General features: G+C 46.5%; 1 protein-coding gene across 1 annotated transcript in view; it reads left to right on the forward strand.

Moving 5' to 3' along the window:
* LOC149354371 (uncharacterized) overlaps positions 1-6,104 on the forward strand; it is a 45,220-nt gene extending 39,116 nt beyond the window's left edge. The window contains exon 2 of the mRNA XM_089575969.1: positions 5,824-6,104. Within this exon, the coding sequence (XP_089432095.1) occupies positions 5,824-6,104 (281 nt within the window). The remainder of the gene's footprint in view (positions 1-5,823) is intronic.
* Positions 6,105-20,069: the final 13,965 nt, after the last annotated feature.

A 20,069-nucleotide genomic window follows, 5' to 3' on the forward strand; every position in this document is an offset into this window, starting at 1 on the left:
GCATTAAAATTTGCTGCCCGTGTGGAAGAAAATCAGTACACAGGATGCCTCAGGCGAAGCGTGTTCCCTCACTTGAAGGGGAACTGAAGCTGAAGCGCAAAGCTGGCGAGGCATCGCGGCAGCTCCACGCGAACCAGAAAAATGAACAACGAGCTGCCGCACGAGCCACGAGTCCGCAGTTTGTCATCGTGTGAGTGAAGATTAATCTGCCTCTGCGTGGTATGTATGACACGCACACACGCACTTACATACAGGGTCTGTTCTGAAAGTAGTAGGACTGGTTTTTTCCTGGGCGAACGAGTGGACCTTAGGCGGTCTGCGCGCACTGGATCGGTGAAGGAGAATACTGGGAACGCTGGGGAAAATCGGCAGTCGGCTCTCGGCCGTTGAAAAGAGCAGGTCGCTTGTACTGTGAAGCCCTATCGAAGCGCCTCGTCACGGAGAATCATGGAGCGTTTACTGGATCAGCGATACACGATAAAATTTTGTGTAAAGCTTGGTAAAACGGGCAAAAGGACTCACGACATCATCAAGCCGACCTACGGTGATGCTTCCATGGGTAAATGAGGTGTTTTTGAGTGGCACAAGTTGCTCTGAGAAGGTAGGGAAAGACTGGAAGACGACGACCGCTCCGGACGCCCTTCGACCAGCAAGACCAACGAAAATGTGTCGCGAGTGAAAACTTTACTGAACAGTGATCGTAGGATGAGTATCAGAATGATTGTGGATGACTTTTGAGCATTCCTCAGACTCAAGTTTTTGAGATTGTGAAAGAAAACTTAGCCGTGAGCAAAGTGTGCGCGAAGTTGGTGCCGGGAGTGTTGTTGGAGGAGCAAAAGGCCAACCGGAAAGCGATCTGCCAGGACCTTCTTCATCATGTAACTGGGGACCCCGATTTTTTGGACAATGTACTGACATGTGACGAGACGTGGGTGTTTGAATACGACCCTGAGAGCAAGCGGCAGAACTCAGAATGGCACACCGCTTCTTCCCCACGCCTTAAGAAAGCGCGAATGAGCAAATCCAAGCAAAAGTCGATGCTCGTTTGCTTTTTTGATCGACATGGAGTCATCCAAAAATAGTTCGTACTACCCGGAAAAACAATTAATGCGGTTTTTTTATGTGAAAGTCCTCAAAAGACTGCGAAAACGCATTGTTCGCGTCCGCCCAGCCATCGCGCACAACTGACGGCTGCACCATGACAACGCGCCGAGCCACACAGCGTTCCGCGTATTGGAGTATCTTGCCCAGCACAAGGTGGCAACGCTTCCTTAGCCCCCTACAGCCTCGACTTGGCCCCGTCAGACTTTTTCTATTCTCAAGAATAAAATCGACGCTCAAGGGAAGCATCACGGATCGGTAGAGGCGGTTCAACAGGCCGTGACGAGGGAGCTAAACAGCATTCCCGTCCGTCCAGGCGTTCCTGGAGGTGTACGAAAACTGGAAAACTCGTTGGCAGCAGTGTGTAGATGCGGAAGGGTGCTACTTGGAAAAATTCGAATCATTTGTACTATTCACATGAATAAATTTTGTTAAAAAAAATGAGTCCTACTACTTTCACAACAGACCCTGTACACGCAGCAAACCCACGTTGATAAACTCGAAGTGAAGACGCGCTAGCCAGGCTGTGGTATGTGATTAGCAAGTAGGTTATTTACAATTTCTTTTGGCTGCAGACATAAAAACTGCCCTATGTTTAGGTCATTTCCTAATGCGAAATTTGAGTGGAGCTTGATTTTGCGATGTATTGAGGCCGAAAACATGGACGACGTTTAAGGTACATCTACCCTTAAGAGTAAAATGCGAAGCATTGCCGCTTTAACGTGTAAGACCCCCTAACGATAGCACTGAACGAGCGCTCCTCACTGGTGTAGAGGGGCGCCGTGCAACCCTTTGCTGGTTTCGGCGTCCTCTCCCGCGTTTGCTGCTCCCTGTGAGAACGCGTTGCAACGTGTTTGTCTGACTGCTTCAAGGAGGAGCTCTGAAGCCACAAAGGACGCGTCTTGGTTTGGAGTGGGCCACTAGGCGCTTGGCCCGGACACTCAGAGTAGCGCGTGCTCGTCACCTGGTAAAAGGCAGAAACGCCCCCCCCCTAATAGACGCCATTATAGGCTCTGATTGGCGGTGCGACTGCCGATTCACGGCGACTCGAGTTGCGACTTGCAGTTTTGTCGCAGGTCTTACACTGATTCGAACATAGTCAACCACGCAAGTGGGTGAATCAGAATTTTTACGCAAGGAATTGCATCTGTTGGGGAGGACAGCGCGTCGTTTTTCATAAATACTCCAACATGTGCCACCTGTAACGGAGAGTTTGAGGGAGTGTCTGGCTGCTGTCGCGCATCGACCCCTGTGCCTTATACGGTGGTGGTTGCGGTGCACGTTTGAAGTATGACGGCCATCTGCAAACGAGCCGTCGCGGTGGCTCAGTGGTTATGGTGCTTGGCTGCTGACCCGAAAGACGTGGGCTCGATCCCTGCCGCGGCGGTCGAATTTCGATGGAGGCGAAATTCTAGAGGCCCGTGTAATGTGCGATGTCAGTGCACGCTAAAGAACCGCAGGTGGTCGAAATTTCCGGAGCCCTTCACTACAGTGTCTCTCATAGCCTGAGTCGCTTTGTGACGTTAAACTCCATAAACCAAACCAAACCATTTGCAAACGCGTGTAGGAAGTCATTACACAAAATGTGGCGCAAGCTTAGCGTGACCCCTCTCGTCTGCCACCGCCGTACCTGCTCCTCCGCTTTCCACGTTTTCCCTCCCGCAGTTCTCTCTTCCACCGCTACCCCCTCCTCCACCTTTTCACTCTCACCCTCCCTTCTTTGTCGCCTTACGTACCCTCAGCATAGGCTGAGTTGTTTGGGCGCTCTGCTACTGAGCCGGAGTAGGCGGGTTCGGAGGCACAAACACACAAGGTGTCCGTGTGCAGTGCGATGTCTGTGCACCTTAAAGATCCCCAGGTGGTCGAAATTATTCCCCATTCCTTCCCTACGGCACCTCTTCCTTTTTTTTCTTCCTTCCCCCCCTACCGGCATGGTTCAGCTGTCCACAGAGCACTGAGACAGTTACTGCGCCTTTCATTTCCACAAGACCAATTTTGTCCCCTTACTTTCATTCTTACCATGATCTTCGCTTTGTTATAACTCTGCTGGATCGCAGTGCTCTTCGCTTTGCGGTCGCTTTGCCGATAACGCCGACAACGACGAGGACGAACAAGCCAAGAACGGGCGCCTAAGAGCTGCGCTTTAAAAGTGCCCAAGAGGTAATCCCGCTCAATATGACTTTCAGACTTTCGGAATGAACCTGCTGAGTAATCCTCTGGATAGTAAAATAATATTCCCTTATATAGAGGACCAAAGTTGCGCAACAGTGAGCATACATCGTTCTTTGGATCAAGGGGTGAGTGCGCAAATTTCCAGCAGCGCTAAGCTGTCAATGCTTCATGAAGTGATCTGCAGCCACCGCTACTGTGTTGCAGCTGATTTTGAGCGCAATAGACGTGCTGTTTATAGTATTGATAAGCTGTCGGCTGTCTTTTCCATGAGGTGGCAGTCTTCAAGGGAAAGGCTTTTAGACAGCGCTGATCGCACTCCGAAAACATTGCCACAAGAAAACGGTAGACCATAAGCTTGATTATTCTTCTGTCAGGCTCACAGACCCCAGAACATGAGGCCGCTAGAGACCATATAGGTCCGTAATGCTTCGGCCTTCCAAAACAGCGAAGGCGGGTCAAACTGCAGAAATTAGAAAACCGTGCAAGAGGGCCACAGGGGTTGCTAGAGCAGAGCAAGAGACTGTAGCCAAGAAGAGTGGAAATCGGCAGAAAAAAATCTATGTCTTTCCGAAGGAGACATGTCAGGAGTTATATTTAGCAACTTTTGTGAATAACAGTCATTCTACTGACTTGACAAAAAATAAAAAAGATAAACTCGTTCCTCCTCGTCCCACTGGCTAGTGAGCAGTAGGCGATACCCGGTTCTTTGCTGGCTTGTATGCCAAGCCACCGGTGCCGCTTGCTCCTCGCAGCTAGCTGTGTTCGTGCGTGTGTGATTTCAGACCGCAGCACTTTCGTCTCATCATTATAAGCGGGAGGACGTGACGCTCACTCTACTTATCGCATAATTAGCGTAAAGAACAAAGTAACAGTGATCTTCTCCGAGTCGCACGCATGTGATCATACTCATTCCGAGGCTGCACGAACCGTTAATGGCGAACCAGCTGACGGAAGAGCTTCATCCAGGACATTCAGAGCGCCCGCCAAGAGCATTATGGCTGGACAAGCGAGAGCGCAAGCCGTTTTGTACTGGCAGGAGAATCTAGCGAGCTGGCCGGCCTTGTCCTGAGAGCGGGAATTGTCGTGTGTTCAAAATCGCTGATAATCGCCATATCATGCGAGCAAAAGATAGTTGACGTGCGACATGGTGATTTTGGCGTGCTCGCCTCTTCGGCGTCGTGTCGAAAAGCCTAGGTGAACCGAAAGAGCGGGAACCCGGCTAGTTAGTTATATATCTCACTTTTGCTTAAAATCTGTACTGCTAGCGGCAAAGGTGCCAGGGCGATGGAAAAGTGCGAAGACAAAAGGCGCTGTTCTTCCACACCAAACTCAATCCCGGAACATAAGCTCTCATTCACAGCTGCATAATGACCACTTGCAGTCTGAGACAGAGCTGTAAGATGTTATCCCTATTATCTATAACAAATGCCACTAAAGGCAGTGTCCACTGCTTTTGAGACAGTGCCGCGGTCGCTAGCTAAACTCCTCTGCTGCCCCGAGGGTCAACCACTGCCATATTTATTGCGAAAGAAATTACGGCAGCACACACAATGCCAGGAAAAATAGAACTAATAAGTACTAATGAGTACCCTCGTGAAGGCCGAGAGAGCAAATAAAAATCGCGCAAGAACGAACAGCTGTTTATAAATTTCAACCAAATAAATCTCTTCAGCTGGCACAGAAATACCACTAGTGGACCGCATTCCGCATTTAGCACACTGCATTTCGCATTTTGCACACTCCAATTGTTAGCCGGATTCGAGTCGAATTGTGCCCAGTAGTAGAGCGTTGTAACCACGGAGGAACTACAGCACATGATTTTAACGTAGTTAAGTATCCCACCTCTATTATTAAAACTCAAACAGTAATAAGCGAGTAATTATTCATTAGCATCCACCCAAGCGCAGCCAATGAAGCCTATGCAGCTTTCCCAACAACTTTGGAGTAGAAAAAGAAGTCCGTGTGAGGAGTCCGAACCCCGGCCCATCGCCTGTCAGGGGCAGTCATATTAACAACTAAGCTAGCAGGGACGGCTAACACCGGTAAGCCGAGACCGAATTGATCCACTGCTCGAAGCGGGGACGTTTTACCGATCCATTTTTGCGATCTACTGACTGCTTGCGCCCTCAGCTTGAAATGTAGACTTGCGTGTTGGAATTGCGTATTGCGGGCAAGTGCTCAAGGTACGGTGGGCAAAACACAGTGACGAGCTTGTTGCAGTCATGCACAGCCGTTCTGGAGAAGAACGCACTCTATAGCTGTTAAACCAGCCACATTATTTGCATGCTTTGATAATACAGTACTTTCTGTACTCGCCAGGTTTGTAGTAAATCGCATGTACCGAGTGTTCCAGTGCCTGCCGCTGTTCCCACTGCATGCCACGCTGGGTTAAAGGCGAAGAGAAACTTGTATCAAGTAAGACCTGGTCGGGATGGTAAAAGAGTTAGAATCTTTTAATACTTTACGCCGCGTTCAAAGAGGACTGATTTGCCAAAATATGCATTAATGCCAAGCTGATCATCGCCTGGCCCCTGTCTTCATTTCACGTAGTGCTGGATGCGACGGCGAAATACCCGACTGGTCTGCTGCAAGGCACTCAAGCTGATCTTGGAGCCTTTGATGAATGCCTAGAGACCATCGCTCTTGACGACAACGGCAATGAGTGGGTCCGCGGACAGTACTGCAGCGTCTACATCTTCCCACCCAACGACACGTCACTCCTCAATGCGCTTCTGCCCGCTATGAGCATGTCCCATCCAAAGGTGCGCTATTCTTGTTATTGGCTTCCGAAATTCCCGGCCAGTATTATTTTTTTCCGCCGAGTCCTTTAAGCCAAACATCTAGGTGGCAACTTCATTGCTGTCTTGTTGCGCTGACGCATGCCCAACCGCTCTGGACAAAAGCATCTTTCAACAGGAAAAAGTTTATGAACACAATTTTTTAATACATTATAAGGTTTCACTGCAACATGTGATATATCCACAGATCTCCCGCCGTCAGGCATGCATTTTTTTGCTATTAACGTTTTTGCCGATGTCAAAAACGTTCCCCAATGGTTTTATATCGCAGTCTTAACTGCTGGATGTGAATGATGGAAAAACCTTAAAAGAAATATTTTGCAACGCATAGGAAGAGTGGACCATTAACTTCAATACTTCCATAACAGTACCTTACAATGTTTCGTAATTCAAATTTTTTTATCCGTGAATGCTGGACGTGGTAGATCACCTTGAACATAGCTTCGCCCCAGTGTTCCCTCATGCGAGTCAAAGGCAGTGCGAGCACATCAAGCTCAGACTGAACATGTTGGAGCTATATAAAACACAGTGGATGCTGATTTTTCAATACCTAACAGGCATGGTACCGATGAGAAAATCAAGGAAAAAAAACTACCACATGTACGTTTGTCACGCCTAATTATGAGCTTTAAGTGTATGGCCCTAACGCGGCGAACATTCCATGGGTGGAATGTTCGTGCGTTTAAGTAGTACACCTCGTGACTTTATCTTTAGCCCAGTAGAAACCTCTCTAGGCAGTGCGCACCAACCGCAACATGAGGAATTTCGCCCTTTTGACGGTATCCCATTTGAGGAGAAAAATCTGAAGCAGCTCGAACTGCCAAAAGCTGTCAGGCTTCTGCGCGGTCTACAACTTTTCAAATCACTACACCTCTCTGAAATGAATAACTAAAGGCAGTGACTACAGTGAGGGGGCCAGTCACTTTAAAATCTAGGCTACAGTGAGGGGGCCCGTCAGTGTAGCACCTACGCTACAGTGATGAGGCCCGTCACTTTAACATCTACGCTACAGTGAGGGGGCCCTTCACTTTAAAATCTGCGCTACAGTGACGGGACACAACGACTGTAGTGACGCGAGACGCTGCTTGCACTGTACGTTGTCAACGGCTCAACGCCTAACCTAACCTAACCTAACCTAACCTAACCTAACCTAACCTAACCTAACCTAACCTAACCTAACCTAACCTAACCTAACCTAACCTAACCTAACCTAACGGCTCCAGGTGACGGCGGAGGCAAACAAAATTATAAAAATATATAATTACGTGTAACTTCAAGAAAACTTAAACGTCATGTTTACAACAATTTGTTATTTCCCCCTCACTGTAGCCTAGATTTAAAAGTGACGGGCCCCCTCACTGTAGCCTAGATTTTAAAGTGACGCGCCCCCTCACTGTAGTCACTACGATAACTAAAAGCTGCACAATTTGCTTAAAATATTTATTCTGTGCGACGTGACAAAAAATGTACTATGACGCGCAATGAGGATCCAAATGATACGCAGTAAGATCATTTTACGACACTTTAAGTGTGCGACACGACAGGCTATCTTATGTGAAACGAATGCATACGTGCATATATCTGTCTTGGCGCGCGTGTGAATACACAGGTTCGTCCACTGCTAGAGACTCAACACAAGAGCGTGTGATGGAGCTCGATAACAGCTCCGCCCAGGGTAACACAGTTGTGACGTTTGTGTTTTTTCGCTCGTGCCGGAAGCATGCAAACTCCCCACTTCGCCTGTGCTTGCTCGTTATTTCGCAACTATCGAACACATGACTCCTTCGTATTCACTGTACCAGTGAACGACTGTTTACTTCTGTGATCCTGGATAGGTGATAGTTATAGCCTACTCTCTGTATTGTTCATGTCACGTGTGCATTTGTTCGTCATTATTTGCCTCAAACTCCGCTGAGTCTCCGTATTTTCCATTGAAAATAAGCCTGATTATATTTGTCTTTTACTTAATTGTGCCGCTGCCATTTATTTCGCTGATAACTAGCCTTTATGAGACTGCACTTCAGGTCTAGGAAGAAGCACTCTTGAAATAATAAAGCCTTGACTATAGCTTCTTTTCGAGGGGCAATACGGAAGGGTTAATTTTTGAAAGGTTAATCCATTTTTATTGTTTATGAAAGTTAAACCGCCCGAGTGGGGTTGGTTTATTCTTTACAGTCAAGCCAACCTGGTGGCACCAGAGAGTCTAGGGATTTTATTATCGCAGGTGTCTGATGAGGTAATCATTTTTGGCTGCTCCCGCTTTGAAGGCCCTTGGCGGGTTTGACTGGCATTCTTACGTAAAAGAAGTTTTTGTGGATATGGGCCAAGATTCACGCGGCTTCCCTCACGTGACTAAGGGCCGTAATTTATCACCATTTCGCTTTTGATCGACGATTTCCAGAGTTCCTGCGCCACCCAATCATTCAGTGTCGTTTCGTGGGTGAAGCTTTCCGAACGCAGCTGTTTGCTCCCGACTGAAGTCAGCGTAGAGAGGGCATTACAATCGCTGCATGGAGAGCCTTTGCTTGATAGCTATTTGGTTATACCAATTGCGAAACTTCCCTTAGGGCCTAGCACTCAAATCTGGCGATCTGAATACGGTAAAACTCGAAAGATAGCAGACTGTAACGCCACTTGCGGACTTCATACGAACTATTTAACGATGGTCGAAACACGATCATGGCAGACAAACAGAAGTTGCAGGACGCCTCCGATAGCTGTCAGCCAAACTTATAGGAGAAACCACCATCTGCTACCTTCCGCGAAGTGGGCTCAGGAAATAGCCTGGCTCCGATGCGGAATCTCTCAACTTGTGTGATCAGATAACTCATCGTTTCCTATCTCATATCAAGGTAGGCGCGAGGAGGCGAGTCCACATAGTTGGGTGACAGTAGTTGAAATGGCGCAAAATTTCACCGCAGTGGGAGGTGCCTGCACAATTGCGAGAACATTGTTTTGACAGCAAAAAAAAAAAATGAGCAAAGGTCGAGGTGCAGCCTGAGTCTGTTACCCAAAGCTTCGACAAAAGGACAAGGCATTTCAGACGAAGACAAGTCCTCTTGTCAAAACGTTGGCTAGAGGACTAAGGCTTCCACTCGGCCTTTGTTCATTTCGTCTTTTGTGCTCAAGAATGTCGTCTTCCTGCCTTCTATCTACATTTTCTCAAACGCATTTATTGTAGTCCTCCGATCAGCGAACAAAATTTATGTGGGAAGTAAATGGTAAAGCCACTAAAAACATAGTCAAGAACCCGGCGAAAGACTCCGCCCTAATAAAAACACAAGGATGATGGATACTAGATTATAATAAAACGGTATTTTCTTCTACAGTACACTGCCTGTATTCTGTACGGAATCTTTCCTACCTTCAAAACAAGAAAAAATGGCCCTAACTCTTCAAACGAGAATAATATGCTGCTGTGCTGTGGCGCACTCTTATTCCCATGTGATTATGATTATCATTCGAATTATGGAGCATTAAAAAGTGGGTTTCATAGAACTTTTTTTTTTCAGGTGGAAAAATTTCTGGAGTTTTCGGATGACCCACGCTTTTCCGGAATAAATTTCGGCCTGTGCATCACCGACGACTGTAGCAAAGATGACCTTCAGAAGATTGCTACTGCTCGTGAGATAAGCCGTTCACTTTTGGCATTATATGAGGAGTACTTTAATTAGAAAATTGTTTACTATGTTCACTTGCGTTTTTTGGGAGCTGAGTTGCACAGTTTTATCTGAAAGTCAGAGACCTGCAGTCCTAAATGTATAGGTAGAGGTAGGGTCCTTCAATAGCTGGTATAGGTCATACTACGTACTACCCTATATCTAGTGAATGCCCATAAATAGCTGGTATAGATCATACTACATACTAACATGTATCTAGTCAATGCTCATCACAAGTCACTAAACAGTCATTTATAGGTTACTAACTATCGAGACAGAAGTTACTAATTTGAAAATTAGGCGGCTAAAACCTCGCAAGCGACCCCTAGTTGCTGCAACAACTACATGATAACCCAACACTAATTCGGACTAGAAGACAGCACACTATCTGCGATGAAACACCTTTGTATGATACTGGCCATTCATACAAATGTGCTGCCTCGCTCTTCGTTATCATGCACATATTATTTTGCCACAGCGTACCTACATAAATTAGCAGTTGTGCCATATATTTCATGTCCGCATGACGCCCATGGAGTATCCACTTTAGCTTACTAAGAAAAAAAAGAAGTCTATAATCACAAGGTGTCCTAGTTCGAGCAGTTTTGCTGAAGAGGTACAAGCATACTGAATATAATGCGCATCAGAATGAACAGTCAGCCTGAGACTTTCCAGGAATTATCGTTAAGGCTCTACTAAGGAGCACACTATTTTTTCGCGAATTTGTCGGGGTGCCGGTATTTACATGAAACCTCATTTTCAGTTGAATTTTATGACTACATTCTGGGACAAAACTATACTTAATTGCTCCACACAGCCTGATGCTCTATCTGGCGCCTAATTTCCGACACCTTTAAGGTTCTTCATCGCTGTCGCACAAATCGCAGTCCATCAAATCGAGAATGAAACTCGAGGCGACGCAAACAGCCACTCAAAAAAGGAACACCGTGAACCACAAACGGTCAGGCAACAGCAACATGCTTATTGTACATCTACAGAGCGCATTATTATTCCCCTTTCTGTACCTGGTAATTCCAAACCTCCGTAATTACCGTTGCTTGTCAGTTCCAAGTTAAATTGTATTAATTGCAGATGCTCCTGGTATTGCCCCCGGAATGACTGGCTGAAAACTATTTCTCATCACGTACGACAATGCAGCAATCCAAAATTACCTCCCCTAGCACGTACATTTCGCTCACCACTATAAATGCGGCAAAAAACAATAAACAAAAAACAATCTTGGTGTAGTGGTAAAGAGTGTAGCCTCCAAATCACAGCACCACTGGTTTGAACTCAGATGCCTGCGAGTCGTCGCGCTTTTTTCCCTTAGGTCGCCGAAAGGTCTTTTTTGGCTTTAGCCCAGACGGCGCATTTTCTCTGGAGCAAGACCAGCAGAGAAAAAAAAATGTTCAAAGGAAGGTCTTGTGAAAGTAAGACCGCACTGAACCGCTGGTATGGTATTTCAACACAGTAAATTCACCGCGGTGGTTCAGTGGTGATGGCGTTCGGCTGCCGAACTGGAGGTCGCGGGATCTAATTCCGGCCGCGTCGGCCGCGTTTTGATGGAGGCGAAATACAAACTTTCCGTGTGCTGAACAATGTGAGTCCACGTTAAAGAACACAAGATGGCTGAAATGAATCCGAAACACTCCACTATGGCGTCTCTCATAGTCAATGTGCTACTACGAGAAGGTAAACCCCAATACCATCGGGCATGGTAATGCAACAGAACGAGCGATAAGACCTGCGAGATACGCTCACGCTGCTGAAGTCGTTTTATGGTATATTTGTTTTAACGTCCCACACTGACTCATACCATGATGGACGCTGTAGCAAAGGGCAGCGGATAATTTCGACTCGTTTAGGTTATTTAACGTGCGCCGAGATCGCATGGGTCTCTAGCATTCCGCCTCCCGAAATGTGACCGATGCGGCCGAGATCGAACCCGCACCTTTCAGATCAGCACCCGAGCACCATAACCCCTGAGCCACCGAGGCAGCTGTCCTCAAGATGTGCGTAATCACCACCATGCACCAGAAAACGCTGTTTCAGGGCATACTTCAGGACGCATGGAATCCTCGCTGCTTGTACCACTTGGAAATCAAGTGTCTATATCTATTTCACCGCATCATGATACATCAGTTATTTCTTCACTATTTCGCTCACAGGCAGCACTTATCATCAAAATAATTTGCGGTCTACCTCATCCCCGAGAGCAGGTGCCAGCATGAAGTGTTTCGCAGGGCCAGCCAAGCACATTACACAGCAGGTCATAGATCCTGCTAGCTGCACACACTGAACCAGTCTAGGTCAAGTTTTTTAGGGCGGCGTCGAGCCGCTTTTCTTCTTCAGCCTCTTCGTCAGGCGAGTGTGGTAGCCTTCTCTTATGACTTCGCTTAATGTCTTTAGCATATTTTGACTTTCTTCTTGGCCGTCTCATATTGTGAAAGACCTTTTCTAATTGTGCAAAATTCCTGTTGGGCTTTCTTTTTTTTTTAATTTTCCCTTCCGTGCTCGTGGAAGTTTTGACAGTGGTTTCTCCTTCTTCTTCGTTTTTCTTTGAACAGTCGCAGGAGGGTTGACCAAAATAAAAGTAGAAAACTGCGTCACCAGCCGTGGCCGTCCAATGAGCAGCATAGAAATTGCATGCATGTAAGTACAAAGACATTATTTCCAACTTTCTTCGTGCTGCGAAGAAGCAGGAGTAGTTTTGTCGAGGCGGGTGACTAACAATACCAGGATTGTAGATACCGCCATGAGACTTCTGGGACGTCTTCGTTTGCTAATTCATTCAGATGCAGTGCCCAATATTAACTGTTGGTAAATATCATCATTAGCGCATGTTCCCGTCTGCGGTCAACTGTTCCAATCCTTTGCCAGTAAGCTGACGACGAGACAGGGAGAAGGAGCAGCTTCACTGACTGCACATTACTAGGGTACTGAGAATAATGCCTTGGTCTTGGCGTAACAGGGTCACCTGAGGACAGGGACACCTTCATCAAGAGGGAAGGCATAGAAAACAAGTGGACTGAATGGCTACAGGGCAGGAAAGTAAAAAAAAAACAAGATAAAGCCTTCTTTGAAGAAACCGCGTAACCATTTTGAGACCTTATACCAATTATCCGGCGGTCACCTGCCGCGCGTTTGATTGATGACGTATTCCAGGCAAATGTTGCCCTTACAAATATCTCGCGAGCTGAAAATTGTATAATTTGTAGAGTGTGGTGCTGCTGCAGGTAATAGAAAACAAACAGCAGGCCTTTTTTGAACATAATAATCACTGAAAGTACAAGCAATTTTTTCTTCGTATTCTTCCTACACGAGAACCCGCCGCGGTGGCTCAGTGGTTACGGCGTTCGGCTGCTGGCCCGAAAGACAAGGGTTCGATCCCGGCCGCGGCGGTCGAATTTCGGTGGAGGCGAAATTCTAGAGGCCCGTGTACTGTGCGATGTCAGCGCACGTTAAAGAACCCCAGGTAATCGAAATTTCCGGAGTCCTTCACTACGGCGTCTCTCATAGCATCAGTCGCTTTGGGACATTAAACCCCAATAAACCAATAAACTAATCTTCCTACATGATTGAGAAGATCTACTTAGAACGTATGCAGTGCATACATGCATGCCGCAAGTGCACTGATTGCCACAACAATCAGTAAAGAATAGCCATGCTAGCCATAACGTAGCAGCGAAAGTCTATGAGGCGTTTACGCTTCGGAGTTTGAAAAAAAATTGAAAGCTGCCAATAGGAAGTTTAGTTTCCCCAAGGAATCACAAGGGGCCTTCGTTTAAAGCCGTAAAATTTTTAGCCTTTTTAGTATTTAGTAGCACAAGCTTTTGAGCGTTTACAGCCACCTTGTGAGAATTCACAGTGAAAAAAAGACGTATATCAAAAATGAACATGTTCGTTATTTAGTTGAATGGTACCTACCAAATCTGCGTTTATTTCCCGTTACAGCTTGGCATATTAAGAGTTATTGTAAGGTGCACGCTTCTTCCTGCCGCATAAATTAGAATGTTATGGTATACATGAACTAGGAAGCAAATGTTTTGCGAAGTGAAAGATTAAAAATATATTTACCACCACGATGCATGCAGGAAAGGCTGCACTCATACTGTACGCTGTGAAAGACAGATATTATTGAGCGTGCATCCTCGCGAGCTCTTGGGGCTGTAAGCTGATGGAATGTCAATGTCGAAATGGGCCACTTAGGTGTGATCCGCCTAGGGTGGTCTTCGAAGTCAGTTGTGCTCTTTGAGCAGCCGTTTGTGGTTGTGAAAATGGCCCACTATTTTCTGAGTGCACATTTTATCGAGTTGGAAAAAAAGTGCATAGGCGAGGAAGTGTGTGTGTGTTTTTTGGGGAGGGAGGGGGGGGTAATATAGCTTCTAAGTCTCCGTACTTTGAATTCTAAAATTCGGTCTGTTTTGGATGAATCAAAATCCACGGCAATTTAACCGGGAACGGTTTTCTTTTTACCTTAATGACAACTGCCTGAGAGAACTGAGCTTATAGCTGATAGACCTTCTCATTTAATTCGCAGCGCATATTTCGCCCTTCTCGGACTCGCTGTCATCTGCAGTACACTCTATGACTACGTCAGAAGAAAGAGAGGCGGCAGTGACAAACCAACAGGTAATTACCTGTCCAGTGCGCGCTTTGATAAGGTAAACAAATGTGGTGAAGGGAATAATTCCTGGTGAGAATAACCACGAATTTTGCACCAAATATGCGAAGAGTTTTACTTTTTCAGAACACAATCTTATTAATAAGCCTTTTAATGTCTCACAGTAGGGTAACATGCTAGCTACATGTCGATTTTCGAAAAGACGTTTACACGCCAAACTGCATGCAATGGGAGTGATTCAAAAACACGGAAAATGAAATAGACGATAAAGTATTTTGAGAAATCTGTCTTCACGCCCATGTTTCTACTTTTCAATGGTCATTTACACAGAATGTCGCTACTTTTAGCAGTACTTAATTTTGTGCGAGCACAACGCCGCAATTGTGACTGCAGCATTAGCGGACGCTTGAGAATATTTTACCGCACCGTTCTTGATCGCCACCACGCTGCAGAATACTTTTACTTTGCTTCACCGTAAGAAGTAAAATGTTGGATTTCCGGCACTCGGAGGTATGTAAGAAAAGGACTGCTCTCAAAATTTCAATTACACAAAGTGGTTAACTGAGGCCGTAATGCCAACAGATTCTTACGATACGAAGACAAACTTACCTTTTTAAAACAATGCTTAAGAAAGAAACATGGCTTGGAAACATACAGTGCGTCCCAGGAAACACTGGACTGAGGGTTCAAAAAAATGACCACAGGTGCCGTGCTTTGTCAGCATTCATTGACAGATTAAATTTTTTTCCTCTTTGTGATTGGCAGCTCCCGCTTGTTGCATTGGGATTGATAGCCAGCAAGCAATGTTGCTCAGCGGCTCTGCCATGAAAGGCGGAGTTTACCAGTAGCAAAAAGCCCATTGAACACAGCGGAAAGTATAGTTGGAAATGACGACTATGTAGTTTAAGCAGTATTCATAGCCTACTACAGTAAGCAAGAAGGCGTACATTCGACTTCACACTAGTGTGATTAGATTAGCAAGAATAATTAACGGCTAAAGCACAGGATAGGCGCTCTTCGCCTCGGCCGCTGCATTTTGTTTGAAGCGAAATGCAAGAGGACGCCCATGTGCTCTGTGCTGTTCTCGCCGAAAACCCCCCGGGGTGTCGAAATTCATTCGAAGCACTTCGCACGGCGTTCTCCACAGCCAGTCTGCGTCCGTTCGGCAGGTTAAACCCCACAAACCAAACGAAATCACACCACACGATGCACGCGCGCAACTTTCACTCAGTCGGTGTAAAATCACCTATGGAGCAATTTTTTTTGCGAAGGCCGCTTCTTTCTTGGTGTCTCTTCCGTGCTTCGAAGGAAGCACGAGAACCGCGCACACACGCACAGAAAAGCAAAGTTTGGGATGCTCGTTCAGGTTGATGGCTACTGCACCTACACGGACATGTGAGGGGCCAATGATGGGTGGCCGCTAGGGGGGCGGGACCTTTAAACCATGCTTCCCTGCTGGATTTCACTAGCTTTTTGCACAGCGCAGGAAACACTTATTCAATACGACTATACAGAAGAAAAATTAGCGGCTTGAATTTTTCAGTACAAAACTTTCTGTTATCTCAAGCGGTTACCGAGAGGGTTGGTCAGTTTACGGGAATGATAAAAGTGACATTATAAGGCAGGTCGGAACTGGGAACATGTAGGCTCATCCGGGAGTTTCAGAAGTCCCCGATTCATCTTAACTCCCAACCGCAGCTACATGCTTTGGTTGTATTTATTTTTCCGAGTGCTTGATGCTTGTTTTTATCTATTCCACCGACTACCCGAGGCTTGGAGGCGTACCTGACAGCCTTCTCTCTGATACTGAACGTGCAACTATATCTGGTCGTGAACGGCGATGAGTCTTCAGACTCTCACCGCTACCGATTCATCCACGGGCTGCGCTTAGCCAGCGCCATATGGATCGTCGTGGGCCACACCTCCGTCGCCTTTGGCAACAACAATGGTGAGAATGTCTAAAGCTTTTACTGCGACACGAGAGTGACATGATGCCAGTCTGGTCTGTCTTCGCTTGCTGTCGCAAAGCGAGGTTGCCGCCTTCGCGTATGATCAAGGAGCTGTTGTACGAGAGGTGGACTATACTGGCGAAAGATGATAACTTTTTTGTGCCGCAGTATAGCAATGTGGAGAATATTTTCCCTTATGTTTCGAACACACTGATGCATTGTAAATACGCTGCTATTACCGTGCTGCCGTTCTGCAAGTAGACAGGGATGATGTAAAGTCAAATTACCTCGCATTCCGGCGCACCTACTACGACAGCAATCCTCACTAAAGTGTAATCACCTGGATGTTCCAATAGTGAATAGTCGTAACCTTCCGAGCTCTTAAGCAAGATACCCGCCGTGGCTTGGTGGCTACGGCGCTTGGCTGCTAAGCCCTCAGACGCGGGGTCAAATCCCGGACGTGGCAGCCACGTTTCGATGGAGGTGAAGTGCAAGACCGCCCGTGTGCACAGCAATGTCAGTGCACATTTAAGAATCCCACGAGGTCGAAATGAATCCGGAGTCCGCCGCTACGTCGCCTATGATAGCCCGTATGCAGCTTTGGAACGATAAACTCCACAAAATTAACCAACCTCAAATTAGGTTTCGCTTTCAGTCGAGCGCTTTTACGAGACTTTGTTCACTGCTTTGGTTGCTGCTTCCACTCGGGGTACTAGTGGTGAATGCTCATTTCTGCCACAGTCACTAATAGATACAGATAGTTCTGGGGATTGCTATTAAGCATAGCTGAACACAGCATGCATAGAAATCTGCTTTGAGTGCTCTTTTGGTCAGCGTGGAGCAGTCGCTGCACCCATCGTGCACACCGCTCAATTTTTCGCGCGATTCTTCGTCAACGAGTCAGCGTAGAGTTTTATATCAAATACATACAGTATCAGTTATCTCGCTGACATTAATTCAGCAGTTATAAATAATGATGACAAAAGTTTTTTAGTTTATGTCTGGAGCGGCTACTTGAGCTTCACGTTCTGAGCGTGTTTCATATTAAGCTGATACCCGTGCACGTTTTAATTCGCTCATTTCATAATAAGGCACCTTGCGACTAGTGAACAGCCGGCATTAACTTAACTGAACTCGGCTCTTTAACCTGCGCCGCCGTCAACTTCTTTGAAGAAAAAAAATAGGCAGTGGCTTAGCTCTGGTTAAGCCTGGATATACAAGCGAAAAGCATCAGTTATGCTTGGTTTGACGTCAAGGCTGTCGCAGTTCGCGCACAATGCACTGGGAGCACCACGATGACGGTGGAGGCGTTCGGCCGTCCACACACTGCATGTACAGAGGCGGAGGAGGAGACGGAAATCGGCGCAGTTAAAACTGCCCGCAGGAATGCGGAGAGGAGGGTTGCCGGCTGCGACGCGGGCAACACGCGGCTGCAACGAAAAGTCAAACTGTGGGCGAGGAGGCGAAGCGCGCAGTTTCAGCGACAGCGAGGAGGCGATGCACATGCGCAGTAGCACGCGGCTGCGCCGAAAGGTCAGGCGACGGAGTCGGTGGCGGCGACAGCTGCGGCAGCGGCGAGGAGCGATCACCTACGCGGCGCGTGACGTCAATTGGTTTCGCGCATGCGCATTACTCACCAGTTCGGCTCACGCGAAGCTCTGGTATGACCCGCGTAGTGAAGCTTTTCGCTTCAAAACTTTTAGCACTTCACGGAACTCGTCGCTTTCTATTTTGATGGCTTGTGCTGACGTGGTCGCTTGAAATGTATGCCGGACGTTAACAGGGCAAGGCTTCTCACTGATATTGGGACGAATCTAACCTGATGAGCCGTAATTGCAGTCATGATCTCACGACACTGATTGTCGCAGCATATCATATAAATTCATGAAACGTGTCAAATCCCTCGCTTTGCAGCGTGCACGCACTCGTGCTCTAATTTCGTTCAGTGCTAAAAAGGTGTCGATTAGACAAAGCTCATTTCTGCATCCAAATGACGCATGAATATGCTGCACTTCACAATCTAGGGAGAAGAGTCAACGTGCTACACTATCACGAGAAGATAGAGAACTGCGCTGTCACTGCGGCGTTCATGAGTGTGGACACCTTTTTCTTCATCAGGTAAGCGGCCGATTGCGTTTTATAATCTGACGAAACACAGCTTATCATGGCCTATAGTAGTGCAGTAAACACCTTTGATGCCTCTTCAATGCCGCGAATGATGACGTATGTATGATACGTATATGAAGGATCCTTTGTACACGTTGTTACATGCGTTGTTACATGACAAGAAAAATGATCGATTTTTGAATATTACCTTCTATCTTTCTGTTTTCCATGTGCACATCGTTGACATGGTGCACCGCGATTCCCGGACTACAATCCGCAGTCACCATCTGTAAAAAACTGTGCACTGCGTTAGCTCCAAGCATGGCACAGCGCTATGGCTGCTCTTCCTTCGGGAGAGATCGCGACCGTGACTGTGCTGCGCTGATTTAATTATCTGTCCGCGGGTTAAGCGCCCAGCAGAGTACGCTGAGATGACCGCTCGAAATATCAGCAAGGCTGCACGCGTATCTGTTATGCCCGTCAGGATCCGATGTTCAGGCATATGCTTTATTTTAATACTAGGAACAGGCTACGGGAGGCGTATTCTTTGTAATTAATTTGTCGATAAAGGCCAGTGAGCGCAAAAAAAACAGTTACCCGCTTGATGACAACAAAAGCACAGCGCAAGTATGATCGTAAAACACTTGGTGAGGATAAGAATTGCGTTGGGCATATTATAGTGATGGATATTAAAAACAAAAACACTGCGTTCTCCGCTACTGATGTCCGGAGAGCGTGAGTTCTTAACGTTTAAATGCATGTAATTCCTGAACTGTGATTGCGAAAATGCAGTACACAGCGTATGAAGCGCGTATTACGTCCGTTCAGTTCAGAGTGCTATGTTTTTCTCCCATGCATCTTCAACAGAGGTGGACTTCTGGAAGTGCATGCAACAAACTTTCGTTTGGTGCAAGAAATCACAACTCTGTATTACCGCGCGCTCTGAAAAAAAAATCTCTAGTAGCGCCAAGACACTCAGCTAAAGCATTTGCATCAAATGCAAAGCATTGCGTTTCATTGGATTTCACTTGGCTTTACATGCTACCTGATATGATGAGACGCCAGAGGATCAGTTCATTCGCAAAACCTGAACATCAACCGTATCGAATGGAGCACGTGGAACAGGGAATAGTCAGCAAGAAATAATTGTGTACTAAGAGTATCCTGTCCCATAGTAAAAGAAAAGTTAGTTTTCGAAAAAACTTCGGAGTGAGTATTAGAAAAATACAGCTGCAGTAGTTCTGGTTATTTAAGATCCGCTTTCTTCAGCCATTCGTACTGCCGACTTACCATTGTAGCGAACATCGCGGCTTGAGAGCGTTGCAGAAAATCACGAAAATCTTGAAACATTGCAGTACTACCAGGACCTTATCAGTGAATGATCACATTATTCAAACCTAAATGACTTAGGATGCACAAAGCTTTAGGTTTGTGGCACCGAACACGCTTTTTCGTTTAAGCTGCTGTTTGCCGTTTTGCGTTAAATGAATTGCTGATCATTTTTTTTTCAGCGGGTTTCTGATGACGTACGTTATCCTTCAGCAAGAAGGCAACCGATTATTAGTCATCCTCATCGCCATTATCCGCAGGCATATCAGGTAATGTCCTCAAAGTCAGTCTCTGCTTGGTATGTGTGCAGAATATGAGGAAAGTTTATGCA

Source organism: Amblyomma mixtum, chromosome 3 (genome assembly GCF_055824585.1).
Source record: "Amblyomma mixtum isolate Tamu chromosome 3, ASM5582458v1, whole genome shotgun sequence".
NCBI lineage: Eukaryota > Metazoa > Arthropoda > Arachnida > Ixodida > Ixodidae > Amblyomma > Amblyomma mixtum.